The 25,410-nt window shown below is 40.4% G+C and overlaps 1 protein-coding gene across 2 annotated transcripts in view; it reads right to left on the bottom strand.

The window, feature by feature from the left end:
* The window catches only part of LOC135494802 (A.superbus venom factor 1-like), a 190,526-nt gene that overhangs the window by 58,728 nt on the left and 106,388 nt on the right, over nt 1–25,410 (bottom strand). For both annotated transcript variants that reach the window (XM_064783090.1, XM_064783091.1), the window contains exons 28-29: nt 920–1,072; nt 141–415 (exon numbers count right to left, since the gene is read on the bottom strand). In XM_064783090.1, coding sequence (XP_064639160.1) covers nt 141–415; nt 920–1,072 — 428 coding nt within the window. The remainder of the gene's footprint in view (nt 1–140; nt 416–919; nt 1,073–25,410) is intronic.

The following is a 25,410-nucleotide window of genomic DNA, read 5'->3' as shown; positions in this document are numbered from 1 at the left end:
GCATGCAATTTCTACGCACGTGGTTCAAATACAACGATTTTTTTCCCATATATACGTGTACATCTTAAATGTTAAGTCATATCTTCTTATTAGTATATCATTACATTACCAACCCCAGAGATAGAGTGGCCACTTCTCACCTGATTGTTGAACTTATCCTCGCCACGTATTTAGTACTCGCTTCCCTATTTGCAGATCGTCCAAACCTTGACCTGTCTGCCTCTGTGTGTGAAAAGTCATCATACCGGGAATCAAGGTTTGCGGCCTTGGCAATGTATTCGGTGCACTCCACTTCCAATGTGAATGGGCAGCCCTCACCTTCCTTGAAGGGAGCGTGGTAGGAACATTCCACTTGAATTTGGGCAATTCCCGTGCCATTCGCTTCTACAGACAGTCTCCCTCCGCTGGGAATATCCTGGGCATGGAATATACAGTATATGCTTCACAGGTAAAGTGACGATTAGGGAAACGAAGGAGATAAGATTTTGATTTCTTGAACATTATAGGTTAGAAAGAAAAGGCCGTACCAATTGCATTAAAAATCGAATAGCGTCTAGAATCTTTGCAACTGTCGTATGACAACAATCAGACCCAAAGTACCATTACCGCAGCAACAAGTATTAGATTAATGACCCTGGTTCTCTCCCACTAAAACCCAATTGACAATAATGTACAATTCAAATACCGGAGACAGGGTTATTTGGCCTACGATAATTGAGTGGCGGATCACAAATGATAACGACAAACTGTGAAAATGAGGCTGCTGATTAGATTAAGATTTCTAGAGCGAATAACAGTAAGAAACTCAGACAGCGATTCGACAAAAATGACCAGTAGTTTGGTAGTTTGAAATATTTTCTTGATGACATCTACAAGTTACTAATTTGTAAATGGTAAACGTTAAAGCTAGACAGCTTACAATTTCAAAAGTCCTGGGTAGAAATGCTTGGACCTCGGTCAACTCGAATTTCTCTGTCTTCATGCCATAAAAACTTAGCAACATGCCAAGGGTACTTCTCGAGCTGGCTCTAAAGGCGTATTCAGAAAGCGCTTCTAATCCTAGGACAGTATCCTGCAAGAAAAATATCATAACAAATAATGGGTGGCCTTTCGAAAACGCATCGTACTTGAACACTCTATGACGATTGAACGGTTGCTGGGAAAGGACATAGGAATTTATTTTTCTGGGCAGAACGACTTATTAAGTCAGGGGACGACTTATCAAGTCAGGGGGAACACTTACAAAAACAAAAAAACGAAGAAAATTTTTCTTTTTCAATAAGATTTTTTTTCTTGCATTTTGACGTGATTTTTTATTCGGCGATATGAATAAAGGCTAGTAAATGCTTTTATCTAATGCAGCGGTCAATCAGATGTCTGTACCCCCCCCCCCCCCCGGGTCAGCGGTCGACACGCACTCGACTTCGAGTTTGTGTCGAGTGCTGTGGTGCCTGATTATTTTCAAACGTCGAGTTTCTGGCGAATGGGATTGGGAAAGGTGTCGAAAATTCGACGAATGTCTGGGGTAGCCGGATTTTGCAAATGTCCGGCGAGTTTCTGTCGAGCGGTAAACCACAAGAAATAAAAATTAAAAGAAAATGCGGATCGTCGGCTGACGCACATATTACGCACAGAACCGGAAAGATGGCTGCCGGCAGCAAAAGGTTGCAGGTAATTTTTTCGTTCGGAAGCAGTCTCATTTATTCACATTACTGAGACTGGTATGTCACAACATTGCTCTCGTCACGAACTAGATTTGGGGGCGTTGGCTTCCGGTGTCTGGTCACGTGGTTAATCGAGTTTTTCAAATAAAACATCAATTTCAAAACCGATTTCGACAAAAGAATATTAGCTTACTTAATCTGTAATGATGAAATCGACCAAACTCTAGTACTTACTTCAAATATTTATTGTGAAAACAAACTCCTTTTTGAAAATGAGAATGGGATTCCTAGAAATCCTCGTGCCTACAGAATACCAGAGCGTTCAGTATTGCTAAGTGCAGTGTACATCAGCTGTACATTGGGCTTCCTTCCTTATAGTGAATTGTAGTGAATCGACGCATCCCCTCGACCCTCCGCTAGCGCGCCGTAGGGTCGAGGTTACCTGGACTAATTTTTGTAGTGTTTACGACGGTTTTTTACAAAATATGTTGCTCAAACAATGAAATGTGAATAGACTTAATGTCTGTTCTCCCCTTCGGGCATGGTGAAAACATAGTGAACTCTGGTCTTAATTGATTTGGTGAAAAGTGAGAACCTGATGAAATGATGCTTGGCAATTAGTGAGAAAGTGTCGAGTTCTGACCCTCACTTTTTTACCAAGGGGTGAATAGGTGTCGAGTGTCTGACCCCCGGGGGTACAGACATCTCATTGACCGCTGCATAAAGCTGATCATACTCCGGTATATACCCGCCGCACCCTGAGCGATTCGTTTGAAGTTGGAAGCAACTCAGCTCGTTGAATCGAGTTGCAATTCATTATTCTTGCTGTTTCTTGTCGTTTGCAAGACCAAAACCATCTCAAAATTAGCGATTTATGCAATGAATAGAGTTGCAATAAATCACTCCACAGTGTACGACCGCCGTGTTGTGCGACGTCATTTACCATTGAAACTTCTTAGTAGAACGAATATTTAGCGATGCATTGAAACTATTTGAGTTGCAATGAATCGCTCCATTTTGCGATGGGTTAACGATATTATTGCAAATCGATTCAATGCAACATACTGCAACTAGTTGAGAGTAATAAGAAAGTGCGATCTACGATTATCTACGATTGTTGTAGAAAAAAGGGCCAAAATCAATGGGGAAAACACTTGTGTACATTAAAGTTGCCTTAATTCCAATACAAAACAGAATAATCTAGCATGCACTTTCCTATTACTCTACACTTAGTGTGATGATGTAACATGAAACTGAAAAACTGAAAAAGATTAACTGGAATGCCATAACTGGAATGAGTGTAATTTAATAAACAAATTTAATCTAAATAATGAGTGATAGAAATCAAAATGTTAAATGTGCTACGTGTGATAAATACGTTTCGTACAGCAATATGGCAGCTCACAGGAAGACGAAGGGGCACTTAAATAAGTTAGTGGTACAAGTACCTTCTATTTTACACTAATACCTGGTGTAGATAAGAAGCTTGCCTTTGAGACTGAGGAGCTTGATGGCATAAAGAAAGTGGATTGAATTGAAGCAGTAAATGAGTTTGGTAATCCTGTGGTTACCATTAGAGTGAATATTAATAGAGAATCGAAACAGGTGTATGAATACAGGGAGAAGTTAGAGGAAGTCCATTTTAAGCTCAACGATTATCACCATAAAATAAGCATATCAGTTTTCGCCCAGTTCAATCGACCTTTTGTCGCAGAGCAGAGCTTGAATCGGCCTTCGGCTGCAGATCATAGCTTGAATCGACCTTCGGCTGCAGTGCATAGCTTGAATCGGCAAGGTGATACATTTACCCATCCGATTCAATCTCCAATGGAAAGCATAATTTCAAGGAATCAGGCAATCTATGCAGTAACAAACCAGCTTAACTACATTAATACACAGATTGAGGAGAGGTACTTTCAAGGGTCTGGCTTGTCTCTTAACATAATAGAGTCCTGTGACATGACAATATGTTCTTACAAGAGGTGCAAAGGTGGTCATTACATTAGATTACCTTTTAACACTAAAGCTGTAATCAATGTCTTGTCACAGGAACAGGGAAATGATCAGAAGTGTTTGCTCTGGAGTCTACAGGCTGCTAGATATGTCAAGAAACATAAAATAGAATTTCAAGAACATGCAGAGCAAATGACATCAAGGTCGAGCCTAGCTCTCAGTGCGGAGTACGAATAAATAACTTTCATGTATGTATTCAAAAGGATATCCCTAAAATCGAGAGTGATAACAGTCTTGAGATTAATGTGTTCAAGTTACAGAACGAAGCTGCTAAAAACATACGTGAGGCAAAATTAGAACCTCTCTACCTATCCGGGAATGGTATGAACTATGATGATAATGACGGCATTGATATTCTTTATTTCAAGGGTCATTTCATGTACATAACTGATATCAATACGTTCTTCAGGAATGGCACTCATACTGTGTATCTCTGCAGGAGGTGTATGAATTACTTTTATCGTAATTCTACACTTGAGAATCATAAGAAGAAATGTAATGAACATGAATATTGTAAGATTAGTTTACCAGCACCAAATAGAAAATGGTCTCAACTTCAGTTTGAAAAACATTCAATAAAGAATAGAGTTCCTTATGTTATTCTTGCAGATTTTGAGTCAATACGCATACCTGTAGTATCAGTGGAGAGTACTAGCAAGAAACTTTTTAAACAGAACGCATCAGCAGTTGGAGTTAATGTTCACTCTGATTATCAATATCTTTACAATGATCAGTATTCAAGTCATAGAGGTTCTGATGTTGTAGATGTGTTCTGTAATTGTAATTATAAATGGAAGAACAATTCTCTAATTTATTGAACAGTAACTTTCCTCTAACAATGACAGATGAAGACTGTAAGAGATATCACAAAGAAACACACTGTTACTACTGCAATCAATGGTATGATAAGGTCAAGGACCATGATCACTACAATGGTAGTTTTAGAGGTGCCGCTCACAGCTCTTGCAATCTGAATGAAAAGAAAGCCATGTTCGTTCCAGTGTTTTTTCACAATCTAAGAAATTGTGATTCTCACCTATTCATTGAAGATTTAATGACTAAATTCCCTCAACATAAGAAACTTAAATTACTTGCCAAAACAGCAGAAAAATACATTTCATTTCAGTTTGGGTGTTTTAGGTTCTTAGACTCATACAGATTCCTACAGTCCAGTTTAGATAACATAATAAAATCAATGGTAAACGATGACTTCAAAATTACAAGACAGATGTTCCCTGATACTACAGACTTCAAACTATTGAGGAAGAAAGGATCAGTTACTTATTCTTTTTACACGTCACATGAAAGTACAATGTAACCTAACTTAATTAAGTATATGTTCTTTGATGAATTAAAAATGAAATTGCATCTGATTCTGCCTATGATGAAGCTAAAGCCATATGAGATAATTTTAACTTAAGAAATCATGGAGAGTTCATTGACCTTTACCTCAAAACTGAAGTTCTGCTTCTGGCAGATTTATTTGGAAAGTTCAGGAAAGTAAATTTAAACTACTTTCAGATAGATCCATGTCACTGTTACCCGGCACCTGGTCTTACATGGCAAGCTGGTTTGAAATACACAGGAATATACCTAGAACTTCTAACAGATAGCAATGTTTTACCTACTTTTGAAAAGGCAATAAGAGGTGGAATTTCGGGTGTGATGGGAACAAGACATAGAGTTACCGGTTGATGATAAAAGATCAAATATAGAGAGACTGATACGGACACAAAAGGATAAGACCAACTACATAGTGCATTACAGGATGCTACAGTTTTACCTCAATCACGGAATGGTACTTAAGAAGGTTCATTCAATGATAAGTTTCAAGCAGTCGAAGTGGTTGGCGACATACATTGACTTTAACACTAAAAGGAGGATGGATTCTAAGACTGATATTGAGAAAAGATTATTTTAAACTGATGAACAATTCTTTTTATGGTAAGACCTGTGAGAACATAAGGAACAGGATGGAGATTGTGTTGGTAACAGAAGGTGAAAGAGCCAGGAGGGTAATGACCAATCCTAGGTTTTCATCAATTTGCATATTTGACGAACATAATGCTGTCATTAGCATGAGGAAAACATCAATGAAATTTAACAAACCAATTTACATAGGTGCTACAGTCTTGGAATTGGCCAAACTACTGATGTATGAATTCTACCATGAGGTGCTTCAACCATATTTTGGTGAGAAGAACGTGGAACTACTGTATCTTGATACAGATTCCTTTGTACTGAAAATTAATACTATTGATTTAATTGAAAACCTCAAAGGGTTAAGTGACCACTTTGACTTCAGTAACTATCCTAAGGATTATCCTCTCTACGGCACTAACAAAAAGAAGGTGCCAGGTTATTTTCAGGATGAGCTAGGAGGAGAAGAGATGACTGAATTTATTGCACTTAGAAGTAAGATGTATGCTTACAGAACCAAGACCATGACTTTGTCCAGAGAACATAACAAAGTGTCAGGAGCGAAGCTCGAAGGGTCGACCAAAGAAACAGAATCTGATTCTTATTCAGATACTAAGAAATTAAAGGGTATTGGAAAGAATGTAGTGAAGAGAGATATTGCATTCAATGATTATGTTGACGGTCTAGAGAATACTAAGTCATTTAATCATAAAGTGAGACACTTAATATCAAATAAACACCAGGTTTATTTAGAAGAAGTAAATAAGAAAAGTCTTAGTCCTTTTGATGACAAGAGATTCATACTAAAGGATGGGATAACTACATTGCCTTTCGGGATGTAGATTTGAGTTAAGTATTTTAAATACCTTAAATACAGGTAAGTACAATGGACTTCATAATACGTGAATAGGAATGTTATGAAGCATCATTTGAGTACTACTTACCAAAAGAAATAAAAATAAAATATGTTACTTTAAAGTCGATAAAATTTTACAACTCTTGGTGGACATTTGATTTTCTACCAAACTATGCGAAAGTATTCAATAAACATTTTAGTTTCAGTGAGTCTGCTCTTCACTAAAAAGAACAATTAACATTAATGAAATTAAACATCTTAAAATAAACTGTGATAATAACAATTATACATAATAATTGAACTTACAGAGAATAAATAATTTTCATTTAAAAAAATTTTCCCTTTCAGAGATGATTTTCTTTTATTAATTGGTTGGGAATTAAACAATCAGAATTTACAAAGAAAGGAAAATACTATTCTATCAGACCTTTTCTTTTTTACACTCAATATCTTTTATTAAGATCAAATCTGGTTGATAAAAGTATGGTACTATTAAACAATAAACCTTCTGACATCTTTTGCATTGTACCAGTGGAAGATGGTGAACAGATAAAGAACCAGATATATGAACTTAACTGTACTAAAGAAGTTAACAAATGTACTAATCATATCAACTTTGAAATAACTGATGAATTAGACCAAATAGTTAATTTCAGAGGAATGCCTATTGTTCTTGAATTCTTAATAGAGTTAAACATTTATATTAACGTAAGTGATGATGAGGTCATAACTGATGAGGAAATCATTCCATTAAAGGAATAGAAGTGTTACTTTTTAAGACAGAAGGTTTAACAAAAATACTATTACCAGAACTTTTAGCTTGTTTCTTTGTTTCATTAATAGTAGGTTCCTTAACCACAGGTTTCTTATTAGTTTTCTTAACTAAAGGACTGAAGTAAATTAAACTAACCAAAATAACTACACCTACACCTACATAGAGGTAGCTTGCACTAGATATTGAACTTCTGGTAGATTTTTCTTCATTACTATTACTAGTAATAGTACTTACCTCTTCGTCAGGTTCTTGTTTAGATTCTTTGAATGTTGTATGTTCTTTTTTAATTCTCTTAAATTCCTGAGACCTTTTACCCAACTCTCTAAACCATGCTAATTGTTTATCAGTTCTAACCTTCTTAGCTACTACAAGTTTAGTATCATCTGTATTACTTGTAACTTGAGTTACGTTATCACTCTCCATTTATGTTACTGGAAATAATTAGGTCACTATTAGAGTCACTATTTGTGTCGATGTCATCATCAATCTTTGAACTTTCATGTCCCAATGATTCCCCATGACAGTGACCTAATGTAATAAGGGTAGTTGAGGCAAGGGCAGTTAGTGCCCCCATCCTCAGACTTACCCCTCCTAACCATTTGTCCAACTCATTCGTTACTAAGTAATCGTTTCTAAGGACATGTTAAAGTTCTTCCTCATCATCAACAGGTAAGAATAACTTTGTTAATTTAGTGTAAGCCTTAAGTTCTGTCTTACCTAAAGAACCGTTAAGTCTAGCAGGCATCTTTGTCTAGCAGAGTCTATGATATTTAATGATATCCTTCTCTAGCATTACATCTAATTCATTAAATGTTAGTTGTTTGGTAAAGAAATCCTTACTTTTCCTGTTGCAACCAAAACCTCTAGGTCTTGTTTGGCTTTAAGGCCATTATCAGTCAAGTAGTTGGAATTTAGTTGAGGGCCAGTCGGACTTTGTCCTGAGAGCGTATCTTGAGTTGAGGTTAGTTGAGAGTTAGTTGAACCCAGTTGGCAACTAGAATTAACTAGACCTTGACTAGAATTAACTAGACCTTGACTACCAGTGTTAACTAAACCTTGAGTAGTTAAATTCTTCATAGAATTTAGTTAGTTGTTTTTTGTTGCCTTAGTTGAGCACTGGTTTGATCTAGTTGGTAACTAGGAGGTTGACTGAGAACACCGATCTGTTTCATCTGTTGCTCAATAACACCAGATTCCATTTATTTGTAGAGAAAATTAATGTTACTTATTCTTTTCACTTTTTAACTTTTTAGTATTATGTTAACAGTAAAGTTCTAAGATGTTTCTGGCATTCTATGTTACATGGAATAGTATTAGTTCTACCCATGAATTGTAACTATTTGTCTTTTTCTGCCATAGTAGCAAGTATGGGTTCACTAGCTAGAGTTAAGTTATTGTCATCTTCCTTATCTGACCTGTAATTCTTCGAAGAAAATGTTTTTAATGAAATCATACCATAAATCATTCAAATCATTAATCCTTGGATGTTAAATACGGGTTAAGTACAACATAATCAATATCCATCTCTTTAAAGGCTTGATGTAAGAACAGCTTGTAGTTAATTGAGACCTTAACCCCAGAGTAATGCAGATATCTTAGGAAAGAAAAGAAAACTAACCTTATATCATTAAAGTTCTCATCAGTTAATTGTGTATTACCAATAGCATGGTTAATGAATTATTTCTCTAAATACCAATCATACTCTCCGCAGTGAAATTGAAATACCATTGACTCAATATCTGAAACTAACTTAGAAGGTAGAGTATTAATACCTTTTTTTAGTGATGACTGCTCTGTCTTTTCATACCTTTCCTTACTAAGCCATTTTCTAGGACCGGAGAAGTATCCTTGTAAATCGTACTCAATGTACTCTTTTAGATAATTTACTACTGTTTCTTTTGGACGTCTCTGTCAAAGCCTTCTAAGTATGGTGTCAAAGTAACGTGTTTTATTCTCAATACTAACCTCTAGACTTTTGAAGTTATCATCATAAGCAACAGCATTACAATTGGTACAAAACCTGAACTTAATAGTTTTAGTTGTGTACCTTGTTGGGTTCAAGTTTTTAGCATACTCATACAGTGGCTGGTATTTACAAAAACAAGCATTATGCTTATAAGCATGTTCTTTAACCATGTACTTAATACTTAAAGAATTAAGTATAAGCATGGCCTCATACTTGATTTCATATTTATAAAACAAGCATTTGTGGATGATGCTTGGCTTGTAAGTTTTAAGCTTATGCTTACTTGCTCATACTGCATAACAGGGTCAAATTAGATTTCCCATGTGGTATTTGTGGTGTAAAGCCCGCAGCACACTAGCCGCCAACTTTGGCGACAAGAAGCATTCAGCTGACCCCTCTCGACGCCAAAGTTGGCGGCCAGTGGATCTCGGTCAGAGCACACCTGCCCAGAATCGGCGTCCAGTAGCGTCTTTTCCGCCACTTTAGGCTGCCATTTTGAAATCATGTGACATCAAGACGCAAGCTGATTGGCCATAGCCTCGCCGCCGACGCCAATTCAGGCGGCCATCCGTAGCACACCTGGCTTCTTCTTGCGTTCAAACGCGGCGACACGCGTCAAAAATCAAACATGTTAGATATTTGGCGTTTAGTTGCGGCAAGTGGCGGCAAGTCGCGTTCGCCGACACTGTTCGTAGCAGACTAGAGATTTTTCAGGCGTTCAGGACTCTTGCGGCAAAAAACGCCAGTGAACGCCGAAGTTGGCGGCTAGTGTGCTGCGGGCTTTAGGCTGGTCGGTTTAGGGATTATGGCAATCATTGCTGCCCTGGGAATGGGGAAATCCTTTGTTTTTGAGGTCACGGATAGTCATGCCTGTCCTAAGTGCATGTAAACCTTCTAGTTTGTACACCAATTGTTAGAATCCTATTGAACATTACCTCTTCCGGTTGCTGAAGATTCCCATAAGGTGTAAGGAGCCAGGGGGCAATGCCGTATCCACTATCCCCTAGCAGTAATGCATCCGTCCTCATAGTGGACAAACGATGACAAACTACCGAATTTCTCCATATTCTACTGTCGTGTACAGACCCAGGCCACTTGGCTACAATACATGTGAACGTTTCCTTTGCATCACAAGTTCCCTGAACGTCTAACGTATCCTTTCCACTCCGGCCTACGTATTCGTCGCCATGTGCATGCCTCCCTTGTGTCCTCAGAACTCGGACGTGGGTACAGTTGACAGCACCTATGGGTCCGATATATATCGAAGGAAAGTCTCCATTTGTGTCTTTACTGTCAGTGCCCCGCCACGAGTTTCTCCACTATCTTCTAAAAAATGATCAGCTAACCATTCAACATTTTGCTCATCAAATCGGTAACATCGTCGATAAAATGCTGGGCAACATGATTTTCTTGGGGTGTACTCCTTCGGATGTTGCCCCGCAAGTGCAAGAAAAGCTGCCATGTCAAACACGTCTTCCTTCTTCGAAGTTCAAGCCTGGTCTGAAGCTACCTTGAAAAATCTAAGGATATCCTTATATGCATATGCTTAATACTCGTGTTTATAAATATGGAATGAAGCAGAAGCTTAGACTTTAAGTTTTGGCAAGATGCCTGAAAAGCAGACACTTATACTTGAAGCATAAGGTTACAAGTACAAGCATAACCTTAGGTTTTATGAATATGCAGCGTACTTAATACTTGAAAATCCAAGGATAAGCATATGCTTGTTTTTTATAAATACCAGCCATTGTCCATCTCTTACAGTTACAACATAATCTAACCTTAGATTCTGTACTTATGTCACACTGTTTCATAGGTGGTTGTATTGCTGTATCAGGAGTAGGAGTATCATGAGTTGGAGTAACAGGAGTAGGAGTATTATGAGTCATCAAATAATGAGAGATATTGTGTAGGTACCGAGAACGTACATAACCCATGTGTTGTAATGGATTACAACATGAGGGGTTAAACCCATTTAACTCCTGGTCTTCAAGACAAAAATCATTTCTTTCTAAACTAAAGCACTCTATTAAAGGAATGAATTTGTACATCCTTTCAATAGTATTCATTTACTTAATTTTTTTTATCAAAGTGAATAAGATGGCGCTGAAGGCAATGTTTGTTGTACATTAAAATAATAATAATAATAATGATGATGTATTACTTGCTTTTCAATTTCTCTAACACCTCTGTCTGTGCTAGTTTTTTCCCTTCCTCTAAAAAAAAGTCTTCTTAAGGGTTTCTACGTCAAAACTGGTATCAGATATAGCCTCCCTTTGTTTCTATCTCATGGCATTCTTCAAGGAAATGTACTTCTCCTTCTCCTTGAGGATTAAACTGAATTCCTCTGTAGAGATGTGAGAGTCAGTTAAGGTTTTACTGACCAAATCATTGATAGTGTTAAGTTTGGAAATGGCCAACATACCTATCTTCTCATGCTTTTCAATTTTCCTTAGTATGGCCTTCTTCTGAAAACTAAATAGTGATGAAATAATGGCACTTGCTATTGTCACAACACCCAAAGCAAAACCTATTGGAGCAGTGATGACTCCTGCTATTGCTGAAATACCAGCAGAGCCAGTAGCAACACTTGTGAAATTTAGGGCATGGCTAACCCAAGTAATCACATCAAAAGCTTTCTTGTATTTCATAAATATTTTCCGCCTGCATTCAATCTCAGATTCAAAGAACTTCTTAACTTCACTGATTCGATAAAGTCTGAAACCTTGAGGCATCAAATTATGAGTCATCGAATTATGAGGGTTTAAGTCGGACTTCGTCACGATAGGCTGGTTATTCTGTTCATCGATCATATCTTGATGATTTAAATCTGGATAAAGCCTACTTATGTCTTACATTTAATCAATGCGAAAAGCTAGAATCAACAGCAGCATTACTATGTCCGTCTGTAGTATTAGTAAATCTAACTGTTCTAGAACCAGTCGGTTTAATCACCACAGGGACAACAGGTGGTTTAATCACATGGGATTTGATATCAACAATAGGTGCTATTACTGGGTTATTATTTGATAACTCATGATTTGATGTCACATGATTTGATAACTCATCTTTCTTTTCTAGTTCCTCTAGCTCTTGTTAAAACTGTTCTAATCCATTTTTCCAATTCTTTGGTCTCTTGGTGTATCCCCAAGTTCTGTTCATTTATTTAGATGAATAATACCTACATACAACTTTGTTGCTAAGGACTATGACCTAATACAAATTTGTTGCTAAGAGTGTAGCTCTAATACAACCTTGTTGCTAAGAGTGTAGCTCTAATCTGAAGGCTCTTTCTAGGTATTCTGGAGTACATAAATTACCTTGAATTCTATTACCTAATTCAAACATTAGATTAACAGTTTTAATGTTTATGTCATTCAGATACATTTCGTATTTTAAAAGCCATATCTGATTAAGTAGAGAAGCATTTTCAAATTCAATGTACATGTAACCACAAAAATACTGGTAAATGACTCTTTTCCAATCTGTTAACACATTTTGATCTCAATAGATAAACCAGTGTTCATTCATCATTTTGTTCATGAAATTAATTGATCTGTCCAGTTGTTCTTTAAAAAGACTCCAGTCTAATGTATCACTTTTCTGTCTGTTTTCTGTCTTATCCATGGGTCTCATGTTAAAACAAACGAAACACAGTTCAGGGTAATCTTTTAATTCCTTGATAGGTAAGACATGATCTAACTCTTCATCTACTAGACCTTGTCTTATTCGAACATTGTTCTCGGGACTTTGTCCTATTGGAGCTATACCCATCTGGTACTCTAACCACCATGAGAAGAAACTGTCTGAACAACCTAGATTAAATGATGATGAGTTACCAGTAAACTCTCCTTTAGAAATACGGTTTAAACCTACCCTTATTTTATGACTGTCTCTATTACCACTCTTATTAAGGTAATCTTTGTAGCCAGAGTTCCAACATGATCTACAGCTACCTCTACTTCCATCTTTAGCGAACTCACCATCACTTAATAATTTAACTTCATCACATTTATTGCATTTCTTGCTTAACGTACCACATGCTCTACAATAATCCAGGAATTTATTGCGTCTGTTCTTTTCAAATTCACTTTCAGGCTTTGTTACATAGCATTTAACACATTTAAATGTAGGTCCTGAAACTACTGGTTGATACTGATAAACATTGACCGTTCCATAACTATTCTTAGATATTTGTCCTTCCAATTCTAGCTTGATTTAATAGAAACAAGTTTTATCAAATTATTACTTTAGAGACGTAATCTCATTTCAATGATTACAAGTTTTTGATATCAGAAACTGGTTACCATTCATTGAATTTGTCACTGCAACCCTTCCACTTCACTAATCCGTATTTCTCGCCTTGACTGGTCTTGTATCTAGATATCTTCTCTATCTTGTACTCTAGTTGATCAGGATTAGGAACATAGCTCAATTCCTCTTCATAGAAATATCCTTGAATTTCCTCCTTGTGGTAATATTCAAGCTTGTAGAAGATATGATGAGTGAAGATTATCTGTTTGATTTGGAATACTTCCTCAGTGAAGTTTGGTAGGTAGCCTCTATCGATAATGGACTTGTACTTTGAAATTCTTACACTGTCACCTACTTTGTACTTTGGATTACCAAATGTCTCTTTGAGGTGAAGACCGTAAATGTTGTACTATACTGCTCTTTCGTTTTCCATCTTTCTGGCATCTACTGGTTTCATGCCTATTGATGAGTGAAATGTATTATTGTAACCACTGACCAAGTCATCTAGAACATCAAACCACCTGTCAGTCTCCTTAGCAGTGAAATACCTCCACATTTTATTCTTCAAAGTCCTGTTGAATCTCACTACGACTGTTGCCTTCTTGTCAGATTTTGAAGAGAACTATTCTATGTCATTTTCTGTTAAAAGTTCCTTGAAGTGTTTGTTGTAGAATTCAGTACCATCATCGAATTGAATCTTTTCCGGTTTTGCCGCAACCGGTATCGCTTCTTTAAAAATCACTTTAAATGCATCTCTGATTTCTTCTCCCCTCTTACACTTCACTGCCACGGCCCAAGCGTAACGACTGAATAGATCTATGACTGTTAAAATGAATCTGAATTCTTTATTCTTACTCTCAAATTTCTGCATGTCAACCAAGTGAGCTTGCCACTGTTGATCGATGTAAGATACCATTGTCTTTCTGAAGGTGAACTTTTTAATGGCCGGTTTATGTAGTTGGTGTGTTGGTAGTGTGTCTAGAAATGTTTTCACTTCTTTGTACTTTAATAGAGCTTTGTTTGTAAGGTTTGTAATAGTCACTTAATTTAGGTCGTTTAGCTAGTGACGATACTTGTTTCTCAGGGTGAAAGTGGTTGTAAACAGCAAGAGCGGTGTCAGTATTATTAAAATCAATAGCAGACTGGTTCTCTCTCTTCATTTCAAGGTTAACGAGGTCAATTATCTTCTTTCTATGCTCTTTATATTCTTCTGTTGCTTTCTGTAATGCTTCCATAGCCCTATTATGTCTTTTAGTTTCAGCTTCATAACTGTTCTTGTCCAGTGTATTAAAAAGTGCACTGGATACTGCGAATGCTATTGCGTTTACTAAAGCGCCTCCAATCATCATAACAATACTTGCCATTTCATTACGTTGATTTCCTTTTATCAACAATTGATATCTTACATCAAAATCATTAAGGTCGATAATGTCACCGTGTTCATCTGTTAATTTGATCTCTTTTTTATAGAATCTTGATTTGCATGGTATTTGTATTGGTTCAACAAATGTGTATGTAATAGTATCTCCAATATCAGCTTCCTTAATCAGTCTAATGGCCAGAACATCTGACGGTTTCCCGTTACAAAGTACTTTATTAGTGTTAATTATGTCACAGTGTAAAACAAAATAGTAATTTGGTCTGAAATTTATTGGAAAATCACTTACGACCAAACTATCTTGAGAAGAATAAGGTCATTCAGAACGTTTAAATCCAAACAGTTCATTGCTTTTATCAATAAACATAATTCGATATCGATTCTCATTTCTTCTCTTAACTAAGTGTACGATAGTCTTACCAGTGGGTTCTTCTAAATCAAATCTAAGAGCATTTCTACTTAAGACGTTTTCTTTCAATTGATTCAAATTTTCTAGGTCATAAAGACCATCAAGTATCGTAATAAGTGTCATGTATTTATCCCTCAACTGGATTTTGTTATTCTTCCTAGCTTCACTTATGTTGTGAAAGGAACAATGTATTCCTGCATAAGTTAAACTATTAGTAGATGCATTCTGAACTTCTTTGTTGAGATTGATAACTAAATCACTTGAACTCAGTTCTGAGTAGTCTCTAGAATCAATGTTTAACACAGTTTTCATTTAATTAACTTAATTATGTTTAGTGTTAATTACCATTTTTTCATTATGTCTCTAGGTAATATTCCTTGACCGTAAAGGTATTCTAATGTTCCATTACTAACAGCTACAGTTCCAGTCAGTTTAAGTATCTCCTCTAGACTGACATTACTTGGTGAAGATATGTTAATTCTTAAGAACCTATTTAGTAACATAGAGAAAGCAATTGTTAATACAGACAATAGTAAACTTTGATACAGTGTATTGACAACATCTTTCTTTCCGTATTCAATTTATTATTACTAGAAGACTATGATTAGAAAACAATTTTTAATTTTTTAATTACATATGTCTTATGTAATAAATGGATAAACTAGTAGGAATGAAAATTTAAGCTAGTTTGAATACAGCCTCTACTGTACCATCACTTGGTGATTTGACTTTAAAAAAATATTTTAATAAGTAAGATAGAATCACAGTTGTTAATGAAAATCTAAAACCATATTTAATCATTTTAAATAATACTACCAATATTTTTTTTAATATCTTCTTCTTTCATTTAATAAATAAAATTACCAATTATTAATACTAAAAATTGAAGCTAGTTTAAGTACAGTCTTTACTATACCATCACTTGGTGAGTCTATTTTGACTTTTAAAAAATATTTTGATAAGTAAGATAGAATCACTGTTGTTAATGATAATCTAAAATCATATTTAATTGTTTTAAATAATACTAACAATATTTTTTTAATATCTTCTTCTTTCATTTAATAAATAAAATTATCAAATAGCATCTTTGTTGCTAAGAGCGTAGCTCTAATACAACTTAGTATTTAATACAACTTTGTTGCTAAGAGCGTATGTAACCCGCACTTGCCCAGTCTCCGACCACCGTGCGGGGTGGGTCCGGTCTCACAGTTCACTCCGGCTTTGCTCACTCACAATTGCTATACACTCCAGGTTCGGGGCTGTCCTAAGACCGTCATACCCATGGGGCCAACCACAACGAGCGGGTCTGGGTATGGGGTAGATAATAAAAGAACGCAAGGATTCCCTGGGATAACTATTGTTCACACTGAATCATAACAGGGCCAGGCCTCACAATGCACAGGCCGATGCACTACACAATGTACAGGACTCTCTCAAACCTAACTCTTGGCCTACAACTGGGCCTAACCGTGTAAACGACGGGCCACGAATCTCCGGGACATCACCTAGGGCTAACCTGTCCTGCCAGACACAAAGTTAGATACCAAACAAGAAGTGGGACAGGGACAGTGAGGCTGAATACCAGCCTGTTTGGGCAAAAGCCAGCCAAGGTCACAGGTACAGAGCCAGAGGTGGTCTCAAAATCACCCCGATTGCGTATTACCGACTAGCCACAACATCATCTAAAGGGGTCTAGTCCATTCCATGGGTATTCATGCTTCCTCAAGTCAGGCACCAGGTTTAGGAAAGGTGAATTTATGCGTAAAAAGAGAGTTTTCTTCTCAAGATTCAGAAAAGATGTTTTGCTTCCAAGATGGAGAAATTAGCAGACGACCATGTGCCCAGTCGTTTACACACGTAAATAAATTCATATCAAGGCCTTAAAGATACTTAAAATTCCTCAAGTAATATTCTCAAAATATTACAGCAACCCGATGATTTTAGGAAGCTGATTAACGAAGTTAAACTGACCGTTACCATAGCGACCGTGCAATACATGTAGTTCCTAAACCAGTCAAAACAGTATAGGTGGCAGCAGCGCATTGCCACAGAATAGTCACATACAGGGTGGATCAACAAAATGCAAAAGTCAAATCCACTGGTTTACATCCTCCCCCTACTTAAAACAAGTCGCCCACGACTCACCTAAACACCAACACACAACTCGCTGTGCAGTGAAAATTCTAAACCAAAGCCTCACCCTGTCTCATCCCAAGCACTCGGCACGGACATATCGACTCTGAGTTAAATTCCTGAACCGATACCATACGCGCCGAATACCGAGGAGGAAACTGAGAGAAGCAAAATTACCGTACTGACAGCTGATAATCTCAACACTAAATATATCTCACTGCTGAACCCAATTATAGACAGATACCAATACCAACTACTAGTAATTCCCAATCCCCACCATCTATACATCTCATAAATCTCATCAAAATTACTCAATAGCCAAATAGTTCACATGTCTATAAGTCTCAATAATATCAAAGAACATGCAACGGATAACACAGTATCCCGGGGATTTTTTTGGAAAAGAATTGTAGAGAAAAAACAACACATCATGGTGCGGACTCGGTTATGACTGGTATATAAAAGTTGACTCCGTATACTGCTCAATAATGTCCAGGTATGTGCCGGAAATGCCAATGTAAAGTTCTACATGTAGACAAATGTCATTCCTTTTCACAGCATCCATTCGCGCACAGCAACCAAAGCATATCAGCGTCGGCGGAATTGTTCAGTAAGAACTCCGTTCGGTTTCGTTCACACCCAACAGCTCCAAGATGAATCAACGACGGTGCAGCCAACTCAATAATACTACTAATATAAATCGTCACCTCCCTCTGCCCATGTCACACGCCTGCAATCCCACAGCAACGATTCGACTTATACTTTAGCATCTCACGGCGGTCTCTAATATAAGTTTTACATCTCACGGCGGTCTCGAATATAAGTTTTGTGGAAGGGAATAAAGGCTATCCCGTCTCGTAAAGACGTACATAGCTATATTATTCACTACGTGTAGAATATGACTGGCTTAACCAAAGTTCATAGCTATTCCGTCTCGTTAAGACGTATAGCAAGGCAATCTCGTCACGACGTATATAACTTCCGTTCATCCTTCGCAGGGTTACCGCCGGCAGCACCACATGTATAACAATAACAGTCCATATGCGGGCAATGTGGTTCACGACATGATCCCATCTCTCTCGGATGCTTCATCACGAATAGATACGTAGTCCGCTGTTCTCTCTTCTGTGACAATTCTGGCAGCAAGGAGGTATTAAACGATAACGGATAAATAGGAGTGGCTGATGCACCTAGAAAACAGTTCGGCATCCATGACTATCCTTCTAATGCAATGTGCAAAGTTCGATTCTTCAAATGTTCGAATAAATCGGCACGGTATTATAAATCCTTCTAATGCAATGTGCAAAGTTCTATTCTTCAAGCGTTCGAATAAATCGGCACAGTATCGATATTAACGCCACAGGGACAAACTGGTCCTCAAGCTCATGAACCGTACCAGCCATAACCGAAGGCACAATGACAATGCGTGAAGGAACATTTAATATTAAAAAAAAATAACATGGTGGGTCGCTCCTGGCTTGGAAAGCACGAACACCAACGACACTAAGACAACATGGAGAAAAAAAAATAGCATCTGGCAGGGCAGGTCAATCCTAAGCTTATCCGAAAAATTCTGGCATAAACCTACAGGTTACACACTACCTACAATCATGGGTACTTCTCCTATGGTTCTAAGATGGGTTACGGTGATACACACACTCACACACATTCCTTGGCATGATTTACTCTACGTAAATTCTACAACACTCTTGTAGTCCTATGGAATAATTTAACTCCTAATAACACACCTTAGCCCTATCAAAGTACCATAACCCATAGAATTCACTATCCTCCACCCTGCCTAAAAAAAAATTCCTCTGGAATTTCCTAAACACTATACATACATGTATATAAACTATGGTAGAGTTTGAGCCTACATGAAGTCTATCCTCGTCCTACAAGGAAAAAAACTAATCCATGCACTTCACACAGCGCAATTCGCCACGAGACCAGATTCACTCCGCATCACCCATCTGTAAGCCTACAACGCTATATGCCTATGTCCATGGGCCTAAGTGCGCACTGCACGAACTATGAAAATTCTGCTGAATCCTAAATTTATCCTACAGGATGGTCCCTAAGAAATATCCTTTCCAAAATCATATCACTGGTCCAACGTATATTGGCCTAGGTAGAATTCACACCCTAATGAAAGGAGGTTCTACATATTCACTATAACATTCTTCACCACAAAGCTCACTTCTCTCACTCCTACCATCTCCACACACAACAACCCTTACCAACGCGGGTAGGATAGTACAAATAGGCAGGTCAAAACACCATGTGTAATACACATAGGACCTCCGTAATGTCGTACGAGTAGAAATAGAAAACACGAACATGAAAGTATATTTACAGCTATACAAAACAATACAATGTAAGGTAATGTCAAAATCGGTGTGTGTCAAAATCGGTTGATTACATGAAATTCTGGCTCATAGACTGCCGTGACCGCCGAACAGGTACAGGTCCAGAACAGGAAGATAGAAACTTAGCAATCTCTGCAAACTGCGCCAAGTATTCGACAGTCTGTTTCCCTCCTCTTTCATAGGTCAGTCTAGGCGTAGGCTTCCTCTCTCTCCGCGGCCGGTGGGGTCTCACGACCTCATCCTCTGAACCCTCATCTGCTGCAGGATCACCTTGCATGTTTGAGGCATGCTGAACGGTCGGAGGGGGGTCATCATACTCTGAGGAGTCGTCCGATTCCCAATTCCCAGCCGTCCCTATCACATCAGCAGTATCAGTCAAGTCTGGGTCTTCCTGGTCCGAAGAATGCTGAGCTGAGTCTTCCTGGTCTGAAGAATGCTGGGCTGACGTTGCTGCGGACCGCTTTCGTCTTGGCTTTGGCACTGGTCGTTGTACATCTGTCACAGGAAGAAACCCACAAGGCAGCAAGAGGTTGCGATGCAACGTCCTCTCCGGTCCCTTCCGGTCCTCCCTGTGTACCACGTACACAGGTGAACCCTCACTAGCGTGACGTACCACCGTGTATATATCCGGACACCAAGCGTCAGCCAACTTGTGCCTCCCTCTGATCGTTACGTTTCGTACAAGAACTCTGTCGCCGATACTCAGAGCCGCACGTCTCACCTTCCGGTCGTGACGGGTCTTGTTAGCAGTATGGTTCTTTCCAGCCGCCGCCGAAGCTTTATCGTATGCGTTCTTAAGGCTGGTCTTCAGCTCCTCCACGTAGCGGTCGTAGGACTTCTCCTCACCATCAGGCTGCAGGTTGAAGAACCAATCAATGGGCAGTCTTGGCTGTCTCCCAAACATAAGCTCGAAAGGTGAATGTCTAGTTGCATCGTTTGTTGTACAATTGTACGCGTGCGTCAAGAATTTCACGTGTCTGGACCAGTTGGCCTTCTCATCTGGTTCGAGGGTTCCCAACATGCCTATCAAAGTCCGGTTGAAACGCTCGCATTGACCATTGCCTTGAGGATGATAAGGGGTTGTCAAGGAGGACTTGATTCCTGTCATCTCTTTCAACTGGGACACCACTTTCCCCGTGAATGAAGCTCCACGATCTGAATGCAACCGGGCCGGAAAACCGAAGTCCAAGAAAAAATCCTTCCACAGCACTTCCGCAACCTGCTTCGCCGTCTGGTTCTTTGTCACAACAGCTCTTGAGAACCTTGTGAAGTGGTCCGTGATGACAAGCAAATTCTCCTTGTTATTCCGGTCTCGGTCCACTGTCAGAAAATCCATACACACCAAGTCCATGGGGCCAGATGAGGTCAATCTATTCAAAGGGGCCGGGTGACGATCTGTGGCTTTCCGCAGTGTACACCTCCTACATCTCTTGCAATAGGCTTTGATCTCATCCTCCATCCTCTCCCAGTAGAATCGCTTCTTGGCAAGGGCGATCGCTCTGTCCGGGCCAAGATGTCCCATCTTGTCGTGGATTCCACAGAACACTGTTTCCTTCAACGTAGGTGGAAGTACAAGACGATTGTACATGTTCCCTCCAAGGTTGGACGTCCGATACAACAGTCCACTTTCAATCGAGAAGTTGTTGAATCCACGTAAGAGGGATCGGACTTCGGGTGTCTCTCTCCTCCGGCTCGCAGCAGAAAGAGGCGTCCCCGACTCTACTATCTCCTTGAGTCGATTCAGTGACTTGTCTTTTCGCTGTGCATCCTCAAGCTGTTCCTTAGTAAGACTCGCTAGTCCTAGTGGGGAACCGTCATCATTGTCAAGTTCGGTTACCGCTGTTTCAGTCATGGCAAGGCAGTGGATCACGGGTAAACCATTAGCATTAAGTACGGCATTCAAAGCTCCCTGTACTGGCTCTTCGGTATACATCGGTCTTGCCCTTCCAATCAGGGTGTTAGTGGCTGCCTCCAGGTCAAAATCATCATCAGGCTCATCCTCACGGTGCCTGGGTATTCTGGAGAGACCATCAGCATCCGTGTTCTTCTTTCCAGCGATATACTTCAGGGTGAAGTCGTACGATGCCAGGGCTGCCACCCAACGTTGACCGGTAGCATCAAGATGTGCCGTTGTCATGACGTAAGTCAGCAGGTTATTGTCAGTCAGTACGGTGAACTGCGACCCGTATAAATAGTCGCTAAGTTTATCCACTACAGCCCACTTCAGGGCTAAAAACTCCAACTTGTGTGCTGGATAATTCTTCTCGCTACTGCTCAGTCCACGACTAGCAAAAGCTACAGGCCGTAACGTCCCATCCTGTCTCTGATATAAGGCCGCTCCAAGTCCACTCCCACTCGCGTCCGTGTGCAACTCGTATGGTAAAGTTGGGTCAGCTATGGCAAGGACTGGGGCTGATATCAACGCAGACTTCAAGGTTAGGAACGCCTCTTCACAATCCGGGGTCCATTGACTTCCGAAAGGCCTCTTGATTCTGGCATGGTCCACTGAAATCTTCCTATCCTTGCTGCCACTGGAACGAGTGTACCCCTGGAGCAATTCGTTGAGTGGTTTCGCGACTGCAGAGAAACCTCTTATGAACCGTCGATAATAACCGAGAAATCCAAGTAGTGAACGCAGTTCCTTCATGTTCTGAGGGCGGGGCCAATTCTTCACAGCCTCAACTTTCGATGGGTCCGTATGAACTCCAGCCTCCGAAATCACATGACCTAGGTAACTTACAGAGTGTTTGAAGAAACTACACTTCTCTGGACTGAGTTTCAAGCCGAAGCTTCGTAAGCGTTCCAAAGTATGCCGCAGCCGTTGGATATGTTCGTCGAACGTTGCACTAAATACGATAAGATCATCTAGAAACGCCAAAGCCCACTCCAGATTCATCGTCCCCAAGCACTTCTCCATCAAGCGTTGGAACGTTGCAGGGGCATTCGTAACTCCTTGAGGCATGCGGTTGAACTCGTAGAAGCCTAGAGGACACGTGAAGGCAGTCTTGGGCTTGTCTTCATCTTTCATCTTCACGTTGTAGTATCCCGACTTGAGATCCATCGTTGAAAACCAACGGCACCCAGATAACTTCGAGAAAGCGTCCTCTATTCTCGGTAGAGCATATGCGTCGCGCACCGTTAACTTATTGAGTTTCCTATAGTCCACCGTTAGTCGTAAGTCGCCATTCTTCTTCCTCACCAACACGATGGGGCTGGCATACGGACTCGTTGACTCCCTGATGATGTTGGCTTCTAGTAGCTGTTGAATATGTTTCCGCGCGTCCTCTAAGTCGGCCGGGCGAATGGGTCTTGACCTCTCTTTGAAGGGTACATCAGTCGTTAGGTTAATGTGATGCTCCACTCTATCGGTACACCCAACATCAAATCCCCCCCCCCGTCGAAAAGACATCCGAAAATTCATTCAGCAGCTCCCGTGCTCTCTCTCTCTTGTCAGTGGAAAGGTGATCCAAGTCGAACTTCGCGGAAATATCATCTACTTCAGGTTTCCGAGTTGATACACTGGTAGGGTTCCTCGTCGTGTTCATGCTGGCTGCGTATACGTGGTCACGTTGCTTAGTATCGCCGATCGGTCTTGTCCAATTTGGCAAAACGAGGTCAGCTAGGGTTGATCGAGGGGCGATGTGAACATCACGTTCCGACGCGTTCAGGAGATGAACGTTAACTCGCACCTTGCCGCACGTAGGCATCGTCACTAAGGTGTTTCGTACCATCAAACCACCAGGAAGTGAACAGCAATCCTCTGGCTCCTGTACCACAGCAGGATACTCCATCTTGGACCCATGCGTACGAGCAATTCCAGGTACTGTCATTGTCTCTCCGGGCTTGATTACGGTTGCACGATGACTAAAAACTCGAACCGATCCAAGTTTACCACTATCAGGATCACAAAACTTCTGCACATTGTGCATGGAACTATGCACTCGACGCACTTCAGGTGCCGCCCACAGTGGCACTGAGTTAGGCCATAATTCACTAAGTACATTAGTCCCAAGTAAGATCGGAACATTCGAAGAAAACGCTGTGTCCGGGCAAACTAAGAAAAAGCAGGGCATACCCTCATCGTCACTGGCGGGGTCTCCAGGAAATCGCGCGTCTAACGTCACATACCCCAGGAAGGGAACGTTCTGGCCGCCAGCACCCTCGATTTGAAGAATATCCTCTATAGGCTGGATCTCTGCAAGAGAAGAAATATTGTCGTCGAAAAAGGACTTCGACACCGTGCTTACTTGGGATCCAGAATCCAAAAGACATCAACCTAGACTACCACCAACGTAAATCTCGGTCTCGCACCGGTCACCAACGATCTTCGACAACAAATTCCTCTCGTCCACCATAATATTCTTCTTCGGCCCACAATGCTTTACACCTGCCTGTGCTGGGGCCCCAACACAGGCAGCGCCTAGTTTTCCGAATTGAGTTTCTTGAAAACGACGGTTGGGTTCGCCTCGCCTGAACAGTCTTGTCGCTTGTGGCCGTCCTCTCCACAGTGGTGGCAGAAAAGCTTCCTCCGTCCTCCTGATGTAGTCTTAGCCTCCTTGGTACACTCCGACTTGAAGTGTCCGGTCTCCCCACAGTTGTAGCAGGTCCCACGAGCCGGCCGAGACGGGGCGTTCCCCCTGGGTTCTCTCCCTTTGGTGTCCCGCGTCGAACCACGACCTCTCCCACGACTCTCCTGTGGCTGGCTAGAACCGGAAGCGGTAGCAATCCTCGACTTCTTCAAGTCTTCAACGGACAAGCGCAAAGCATTAACTGTCGTTAACAGCTCAGCCATCTCGGGTGGTAGGCCCTCTGTGCTGGTACTAGTAGCCTGGTGCGCCGACACAGTCTTCTTCTTGGACTTTGTCTCTGGCTCGTTGAAGCGAGACTCCCTCTCTTTCAGGCGGAGCTCCTCCTCCTTCAAGGCACAAAATAGTTCGGCAAACTCCTTGTGGGTCAGTACGTCCCCCATCAAGTCCATCGCGTGTAATAACTTGTCATCGCGACATCCTCGCTTGAACTGCTTGACGAGAGTGGCGAACTCCACTGATGAGTCTACTGCCCCGGCATCGACTACTTTCCGCAACAAGCTCTGGAGACGCTGTAAAAATGCACTGGGCTGCTCTCCATCCTTCTGGATGTTGTCGTAAAATCGCATCAGCAGCTCGTGTCCATCCGCCGCAAACCCGTACGCCGACTTCAATACCTTCACGATCGTTCCGATTTGGGCGCCTGTTCCAAGTGCTCGGGCAAGACCTGCTGCCGGTTGACTGAGGCTTCCAAACACTAGCCTCCTTTTCACATGGTCCCCAATGTCTAACTCCGCCTCAAGTTGCTCTATTTCGAACTCCCAGGCATCGAAGTCGTGTTCGTTATTCCCAGGGTTTCTTCTCCCCGAAAAGGTCTTCAAACGCCTGGTCCAATTCCTTTCATCTCTCCCCTCCGCAGTTGTGCTACTGGCCGGAAGTGGAATGGCTGCGGGGTTTACAACACCCCCTCCTGCGCCTCCTCCTGGCATCTTGGAGTTGGTTATACCTGAAAGATACTAAAAAAGAATGTATGCACTATACGCCGCAAATATCACAGGCCCTATGCAAAATACTGTACTATGTGCACTGATACTGCATCAATCTACAAACATGTATACTACACTGTGCTGTAAATGCACTGCCACAA

The sequence above is a fragment of the Lineus longissimus genome, chromosome 10 (genome assembly GCF_910592395.1).
Source record: "Lineus longissimus chromosome 10, tnLinLong1.2, whole genome shotgun sequence".
NCBI lineage: Eukaryota > Metazoa > Nemertea > Pilidiophora > Heteronemertea > Lineidae > Lineus > Lineus longissimus.
The sequence above is the reverse complement of the archived record's forward strand: the minus strand, read 5'-3'. Positions and strand labels throughout refer to the sequence as shown.